This window comes from Henckelia pumila, chromosome 4 (genome assembly GCF_033568475.1).
Source record: "Henckelia pumila isolate YLH828 chromosome 4, ASM3356847v2, whole genome shotgun sequence".
Lineage (NCBI taxonomy): Eukaryota > Viridiplantae > Streptophyta > Magnoliopsida > Lamiales > Gesneriaceae > Henckelia > Henckelia pumila.
Window position 1 is genome coordinate 17,832,490 of NC_133123.1, and position 9,220 is coordinate 17,841,709.

Consider the following 9,220-nt stretch of genomic DNA (forward strand, 5'->3'; position numbering starts at 1 on the left):
TTGCATACTCGTTGGTTTTCCCTAAATTAATGTAATTTTGGTTTTTTTCTTTTAATGTGGATATCAATATATCCTTCGGGACAAGCCCTTAGATGATTGGCAAGGCCCCACAGTAATACTTTGTATATTGCATGGATCGATGTCAGCTGAGTGGAGATAAGTTGAGCAGGGAAATGTCCCAGCTTATCTCTGTAGTTTTAATATAAGAGATTTAACATTTGTATAACACTACCTTCAAACTCACACATTTTGCGTGTCTGTGAAATATTGAATAAAGTTTAACACATTAAATTTAAATATGCTTGTATTGATTGATATCTAGGTATGCCAATAATAAATAACAAAATATATAAAAAAAATTATCGGCTTAATCAAATCACATCCGCCCTTTCCATTTACAATTATTTTTAATCCTAAAGCCCTCATTCATTCTACGGTCGTCATTGTTGCGAACAATGTGACGAACTTTTTGTTCAGCTGCGTGCATGCATGCTTTCATTTATATTACTGCTATACATTTAGTGTATATTTTTGTGAATGGCTTATCTCTGTAGTTTTGTGCTGAACTTTTTCATCTTATATTGATGTTAAATCTATCTGTTATGTGCCATTCGTCTCATAGATTCTATTAACTTCAGTCTTGTTAAAACTTTTTGTTAGAATCACTCACTTTGCTAATGGCAGATTAAATTTTTTGCAGAATCAGATTAGTGAAGTTGGTTCTGCCCTCTACAATTGCAAACAATAAATATTAGTGAAAGAAGCAAAAATGGAAAAGGGTAAAGAGAAATTAGAATATGCTGCCACTATTTCAGACGCAAAGTTGGGCAAGGGTAAAGAAAAAGTAGAATATGCTACCACTAGAAAGAGTTGGTGTGGTAACACTGGGTTGGATTCTGCTGACACCGACACCACTAGAACTCCTAGAGGTCGCACAAAAATGGATAGTCTTGCAATACAAAGAGTTAAAGGAATTAACTCTTTGCTTCCAGATTGACCAAAGGATAGATGAAAATTTACCCAATTCCAAATCTCTTAGATCATGGAGGGTTTTGAAAAGCCACTCGGAGAAGATTTCACTGCTATCTCTTCGAAAATCAATAGCATATAACAGATTAGCTTTTGTACAGCAATTTCGGGCAAAAGGGCAATCAATAAAAGTATGCCAAGAAGTCTCCATGTCCACATTGCAAAACACACACACAGAGGGAATTTGAATGCCTCTTTTCTGTAGGTTAGTGCGATTAGGAAGGCAGTTTCTCCCCGCCCGCCAAACAAAGAATTTAATCTTAGGATGAACTTTCAATTTCCATATTGCCTTCCGATTTGTGTTTTCTTTTTCAGAATTGATTGTTATTTGTTATGGATGAAGAACTTGAAACATTTCATCATTCAAGTTACTTCTGTTAATTATCACCTCTAATTTTTTAGTAATTTATTTTTAATCGGTAGTTTTAAATTTTTAAAAATTTTATTGCGTTAAATTAAGGAATCATGATATGTTTTAGAATAAATTTTTCAATAATGTACTCCAAATATAGTAAATAGTGTTACTGTACGCCAAATATTGCGTTCAATAATTTTTTAGTGTAATTTTTAGTAAATATTGAACACTACTACTCATATTTTTAATTTAATATCCATGTTTTGAATACTTTATATGTTGGATCAATTGAGTTTTGGTGATTTAATAATCTAAGAATTATATTTTAAGACAAAAGATGTTTAAACCAAATTGAATATTAAATCTATCGAGCTGAATGACCAAAACTACCGAACTAAAAGATCTAGTCTACCTAACTGAAAAAGAATAAGATCAGTTTTTATTATCACCAACTAACGTTCTCTAAAGTAAATCCATTAACTCTGAGTACTGAAATTTTGGATACAGTTTTTCGTATCAACGGTCACTGAAATTTCACAAACGCTATCTTTCGTGTATGATTGTCAGAAAGGACAATGATCTGAAAAAAGACAAGATTAACTGCTAATATATTTGAAACAAATATAATTTAATTTCACTAACCTATAAATCACGAAACTATAAATATATAGAAGATGCTATCAGTTTGGTTAGCTCTCTGACAACCGCGCACAAGTTCAAGTACTCAATCTTTCAAAATCCAAACTGATTAAAGTTTTTCAGCACACTTTTTGTTAGATCAATGGAAGTCGGAAGTCTGTACAATGATATGATATTGTTTACTTTGGGCATAAGTGCTCATGGTTTTGCTTTTTGGAACCCCCAAAAAGGTCTCATACCAATGGAGATAGCATTCTATATATTAATCTATGGTTTTTCCTTTAATTTTTCAATGTGAAACTTTGGTTGACCATTTCTAACAATCATCCCCTCAAACGAAGTCCCACCAGGTCTCTCCTCAATCCATCCCTCCAATCGATACCTACTCACCTTCATTGCGTTGAAGCACACACGCCTTACATGAATTACCGGGAGCTTCCCCTCGAGAGCTTTTTCACATATCTTAATCGGGGCCCTCAAAATTCTTCTTCTTGAGTTTCCGAGGATTCCACCCACATTGGTTCTATCAGACCATGACTCGTTCCCACGGACAGCGCCATTTGTTTGATCAATGAAATTCGGATATTTTCACAATGGTATGATATTGTCCACTTTGGGCATAACCCCTCATGATTTTGCTTTTTGGAACCCCCAAAAAGGTCTCATACCAATAGATATATCATTCCATATATTAATTCATGATCTTTTCTTTAATTTTCCAATGTTGAACTTTGGTTGACCATTCCTAACATTTTTCAATATTACAGTATGATTATTAAAGATCACTTTGTGCTTAAGATTTGTGTTTAAAGATTATTCAAGAATTGACGGTGACTAAATGGTCGAATTTGGTGTGAGTGAGTATACAAAGAGTTTTAGTTAGGCAGTGATATGTCCTATTAAATCAGGTCTTTACGAGAGTTATAATTTTCAAAGTCTTTTAGTGAAAATCTTTCTTGCAAAGAAAAAAAAGTGACATATTAGTTAGATTACCTTCCGTGTATAATTCATATGTTAATAAACTGATATTGACTAAGCGAGAATTATGTAATCAAAGTTGTTAACCTAATTGAATTATGTATAATCAAGTTTTAGTTAGGCAGTGATATGTCCTATTAAATCAGGTCTTTACGAGAGTTATAATTTTCAAAAAAATTTAGTGAAAATCTTTCTTGCAAAGAAAAAGGAGTGACATATTAGTTAGATTACCTTCCGTGTATAATTCATATGTTAGTAAACTGATATTGACTAAGCGAGAATTATGTAATCAAAGTTGTTAACCTAATTGAATTAGGCAAAAAAAAAAATAGTGTGATTGTTTATTTAACCTCTTTAAACCAATTACCCAATCCTAACATTATACTATATTTTACTACAATAAGTCAATAAGATATCGAAATATATGTAGTGAACCGTATCTGTCCTCAATTTCAGGTGGTTTCATTATCTACATATTTTTGAACTTTGGAGCAGATAGATTATTTTACCATAAAAGTTTTGTGTCATAATATTCGGTTATTTATTCCAAAACTGTTGTTACCTTTTTTTTCAAAAACTAATAATATATAGTTCATTATGAAACAAATTATTTCGGATGACAATATGAGAAGAGATGATATTTTTTAACAATTTATTATTATTTAATATCTCTCCGTATCATTTTTTTTCCTTTCCTTTTTTTTTTTTTTTTTTTTGCGAACGATCTCTCCGCATCATTCCAAATTAATATTGAAGATACATGTGAAAATCTTAATTTCTTTTTTAGCATTTTCCTCGTATATATAATTTAACTTCAATACATTTCTTTATCTTTATCAATTTCAATTGCATGTAGATGATTTGGTAAAATCATTTAACTAACTATATATTTTCAAATAAATGTTCATATATCACGTATATAATTTTATAATATTTATATATTTCAATCGCTGGTATATATATTATTTCAATTACTCTTCGACAATACTCCAAAATACCATGATGTGACCTCAGGACAAGGACTAACCAAATAAGCAAATACATTTATTCAAGATGCTGAATCCGAGTTTGCATCCAGCATTAGCTTACAACATAAACAAGAAAAAAAGACAATGGACTCTCAAGTATCTAGTAATCGGCTTACATGGTACACGAAATGCGAAAAAAGAAAACGAGCATCTTTTTTAAACAAACTACAATCAACACAGAGAAAGAACTGACCGGCGTTCATCGTTCTTAAAATCGCCCGCTACAAGCATCAGCGTGCCATAAAACAATCAACACGTAGAGAGAACCGACCGGGCATTTATTGTTCAGCCGACTTCAAGCATCTGTGCGCCAAAAAAGAGGAAACATAAATTTTAGGGTGTTCACATTCGGTAAGTTGATGCTACGACAAAATATTGAGATCATTTTTAGCTGCAATGTCATGCTTATCTCCATGTTCTTCATCACACAGGGCAGCATGGTTCAAACATGTTCGAATATATATCCTATTTGAAGTAAAGGTTATTTTGAGAACTGCTGGCTCAGCTAGAATTTTCTTGAAATTCTATGCATGACAATTCTTGCGACTAACCTTTGGGGGAGTAATCACTCACTGGAGAAACATCACGAGATGCTCGAGGAATTGAGATGGACAGCTGAGTCGATGAAAATACATTTTTGCTGGATCCATCATCGTTGAAATTGGACCATGAATCCTTAGTGGTAGGCCACTCATTGAAGAAAGTATGCACTGGAAGCTGCTCATGTTGTACTGGACCTGCTGAACTACTCTCACTGCCAAAAAACGAGTCTTTCAGCTGCTGTTTTGGCATGGTCGAATCAATGGGTTCAACAGCACGAAGCATGTTTTGTTGGGAAGAGGAGTTATCCATAAAAAGGGAATCAGATTTCTGTTTTAAGTAGGGGCTCGAGGAAACTTGAGAAGGTATGAAATGCCAATTGCTGCCACCTGAGCTAGGGCCCAAGCCTAAATTTCCGACACTTCCAGAGGCTTCTGCTGAGAAACTATTATCATTGGCTTCAGAATTCAGCCCATGGATATACCTGGACATTCAACTGTTAATAATCGAGAGGCGGCAAGATACTAAAAAGTGGAATCAGAAGGAAAAAGCCGGAAAATGTTGCCATGGTTAGATTAAAGAACTCCCTGAAGACAGACAAAAAATGGGGGGATGGAAATCCTCCATACTAATACAAGAGGTGAACACTTTAGTCAACAATTACAATTCAACCCATTCAATTTGTGAGGTTTCAAGATCTTACCCAAGAATAAGACATAAACCAATAATTTTAATTGATCACATCATATATAAACGCACAGTCGTAGATATCCTTTCTCATAACTAATCCGAAGAACCTCAATGAGTGTCACCAAAACACATCCTTTTGATAACAAAGAAACCCTAAATTCAAGTGAAGATTTGCCTTTCCCCCCCTTCGATCTTTATCCTTATCTGATCGTGGCATTTGATTAGTAGTTATACCAAAGATTACAACCTTTTAAATTCCCATACATGTGGAACCCACCAAAACTCTTTTGCAGGTATTTTATCCCATTTTCACAAAGGCTGGAAAATGAGAGAAACAAGTACCCGAAAATAACAGCTCACTCGGAAAAAGTACCTGAACTCCTTGTTATTGATCCCATAGGGCATGGTTTCCATCTGCAGCTTTGTCAAATTGCTACCAAGAGATGGTCCATCTGAATTAACAGCACAGTAAAATGGTATGTTTTGAAAGCTTGCACTGCTGCTTCCTTGGAAGCTTCCACTGTTACTACTGCCCCCAGTCGAGATTTGAGACAATGCAGTTGACAAGGACTGGGAAGTAGATTGACATTCCACAGGCTTTCTTGAACGGTTGCGGCCTCGGTGCATGTGCCGCTCACAATATTTTGAGTCTGGATGTGCGTCTTTGGAGCACCTCCACTTCTTTCCGTCTGTCCTTCTGCATCTCCCAGGCTCGGGATCAAACTTCTTCCCATAATAGGAACAATAGCCCACTACATGACAAATATCAAATTGAGTCCCAAAGTCAGCACATAGATGAAAAACAAGATTTTGCATTTCGCAGTTCAAGACTGACACACAATCTTACTGTAGTTATGAAAAATTGAAAAACCAAGAAAAGAAAATATTAAAATGCTGAAGGAAAGATTTAACTGTAAAAAACTGTCAGATGTCTAATACCATTACACTTCAATTAGAAAGTCAACATCGAATCTTTTGTACATAGATCCTACCTTCAAAGACTCAATCTTATTCGTCGCACACAAACACGTCCGACTTATGCCCCAGAATTTTTTTAAAAAATAGATATTCTTCCAAACAAGTTGATACTAGAGCAAGTAGTATCATCCCCCTTGCGATTTATTCGATCCTATGCTTAGGGAACTGCACTTAGTGTTGATTCAATGGCATAGTATGAGCCACATTTGATTTTTCAGATTGTCCAGCATATGGTCCCACATGAAAATCATATGCGGCTCATTGTATGCCATCTGATAAACCATCAGGTCAATGCCCTAAGGTATGATCAAATTAATCCTTGCGATTTATCCGATCCTACACTTAGGGTGGTTGATCCGATCCCTTGCGGGTTGTTTCATCAAGTTAAGCTAATCGATTCTAAATGTCACTTTTCAGAGAAGGCATCAGAAAGAAAATCACATTCAAGTACAAACTCCGAGAACATTAAACCGTTCAATCATATGGTACAGATAGCAAAGAAAACATACACTTCCACAAACACGAACTCCAGTTCAAGCATTATGGGCACAGGTGCAGTAACAGATAAAAATTCTACCGACAGGCCTGTTAATTATACGCAAACATTTACCATGAATCACAGGTAGCTTCACTTTCTATACTGATTAGATACCAATCAACCACAGCTTAATAATTTTTTTAAAAAATTGGTTTACATTCCTACCAAGAAAGCAAGACAATACCCATTTCACAGTGTGCGTTATGAACATAATTGCACAAACAAGTGTGCAATAGATGAACAGGTAGAGATTCTTACAAGAAGGGTGGTGGAATAAACTAGCAGAAATCGACTCGAAACTGCGACGAATAGGCACGACAAGGTCCGGTGGGATAGGAAGGCCAGCCACCAGATACTTGTATATCATGGCTTGGTGCTCCAGCTCCTGCCACTGCATTGCAGTGAAAGGTGGCCTATATCCACCATAACCTACCTCCGCCCCTCCCCCCACCCTAACAGCCGTCGATGTTGATGCTGTTCCACTCATCTTTTTACTTCCTCGCTACTCTAATATCGTTTTCGACCTCTTTTAGCCGTGACCCACGAATTACTTCAGTTATATAATCCACCTTTCAGTTCTCAAGGAATCTGCATTCGGAATCAAGACACCAACAGTTAATCAACACAATCACAACAAAGAAAAACATACATGCAGAGTCCAGTGTCTGACTTTCCGTTTTATTTATTACTTCTTCATCTTTTCTCTCTCACTAAAAATTCCTGATGGTAAAAAGGTGCTTCCCACAAAAGCAGACATCAGAAAAGAGAACAACTGACCAAAAAGAAGCGCATGCAAACTAAATGTTCGTGAAAAAGCCACAATGGGAATTGGGGAAAAACATCAACCACACAGAGAAACGCCACAAAAAAAAAACACAGAGGGACGCACGAACGCAAAACCTGCAGTGGGTAATTCACAGAGGGACAGAGAGCAAAGTGGTAGACAGATCTAGGGTTCGGCCAAACATGGAAGGTGGAATTCAGAGCAGAGAAGGGAGAAAAAGTGTGGGTTTTTATCTACAACTGATAAGAGTCTGAGAATCTGAGAGTTGCAATAAAAGAGCACAGTACAATTATGGCGGCATTTTGTTGGGCGAGTGAAGGGGGAAATGAAAATGGGTTTGGGATAAAGGTTGGAGCTTTATTGTGTGATGCTGATATTACAGGGAGCATGAAGTGGCGGTGGGGAGCAAACCCATGAAGTGGATGGTGGATAGGGGGCAAAATTATAATTATTTATTATTATTATTATTATTATTATTATTATTATTTAAATGAAATGTTCTCATTATTTATAGCATACTAGTGTCCGTGAGTCGTGAGTCGTGACATAAGGTTGATGGGTGAGATACATTGTAACTTCTGTGAGTAGTTAATTGTTTTGGGATAAATTATATTATATTTAACTAAAAATAAGAGTGATAATTGCAATTTTTAAGGGGTCACATCCAAATCTTTACATTAAGGGCCTCCCACTTTATAATATAGTAACATATACCTGCAATTTATATTTTTCTCACAAAATTGCACAAAATATTTCAGTAATTTTGAAATTCAGACATCCATGCTCTATTTGTTGGGAATTTTATTCATATTTTAAAAAAAAAATTCGTATTAAATCGTCTCATGGATCAATTTCATGAGATGAATGATTTTTAAATGTTAATTAATTTTTTTTACATTATCCTCGGGATTGATAAAATGAATCAAATATTCAAGAGTTTAGATAAGATTTTTGCTTGAAAACTTGTAAATTTATTGATGATAATCGTCCATTACAAGTTTTACTAACCAAGAAGAAATATTTTTCATTCAAACAAACAAACGTTGAGGGAATGAACAAGCAAAACAAGCAATATTATGGGCTACTCTATTAGCCGATCTAGATACGTGGAAGAAATCTGAAACCACCGGGTTTCTGCAATCTTTTCCTGTTATCTTCCGTGCACACCCCCATCATATCCAAGATTCTTATGTTCAGAAGCAATAATGAACTAGTAATCCTGACAAGCAATGAGTGTCCACAAAATATAAAAATAAATCCAATTGTTGGAGTGCAATAATTGTCCTTGTTGGTAGAGTGATGTAACCATGACACTTGTGCTGCTATGCAATTTAAAAATTCGAGTTGTATCATTATCACTAGCTGTAACTTTTGATAAAGTGAAAATTGTGCGGTCTTACAATTGGTATAAGACTCAATGTCATGGTTCGATTCTCATTGATTGCAATGAGCAATTATTGGAAGAAAGTTTGGTGTGGTGCAATAATTGTCCTTGTTGGTAGAGCGATCGAGCCAATGCGCTTGGGTTGTTGTGCGATTTAAAAAATTCAAGTGGCACCATTACCATCGGATATAACTTTTGTTAAATCGATAAACGTTTGATCCTACACCAATAGAGTTTTATAAAACAATAAAATTGATGTGGTTTTTGGTAGAATTTT

General features: G+C 35.2%; 1 protein-coding gene across 3 annotated transcripts; it reads right to left on the bottom strand.

The window, feature by feature from the left end:
• Positions 1–4,032: 4,032 nt before the first annotated feature.
• Positions 4,033–7,956, bottom strand: LOC140866481 (growth-regulating factor 4-like). Of its 3 annotated transcripts, none has more exons than XM_073271480.1 (5): positions 7,676–7,956; positions 7,034–7,363; positions 5,633–6,011; positions 4,581–5,053; positions 4,033–4,332 (listed from the first exon to the last, which is right to left on the bottom strand). In XM_073271480.1, exons 2-5 carry the CDS (start codon positions 7,260–7,262, stop codon positions 4,325–4,327), a joined length of 1,089 nt encoding a protein of 362 aa, XP_073127581.1. In that variant the 5' UTR covers positions 7,263–7,363; positions 7,676–7,956; the 3' UTR covers positions 4,033–4,324. The 3 variants fall into 3 exon arrangements, with proteins under 3 accessions (XP_073127581.1, XP_073127579.1, XP_073127580.1); XM_073271478.1 differs by lacking the exon at positions 4,033–4,332 and adding an exon at positions 4,349–4,494; XM_073271479.1 differs by lacking the exons at positions 4,033–4,332; positions 7,676–7,956 and adding exons at positions 4,349–4,494; positions 7,446–7,660.
• Between the last annotated feature and the right edge of the window lie 1,264 nt (positions 7,957–9,220).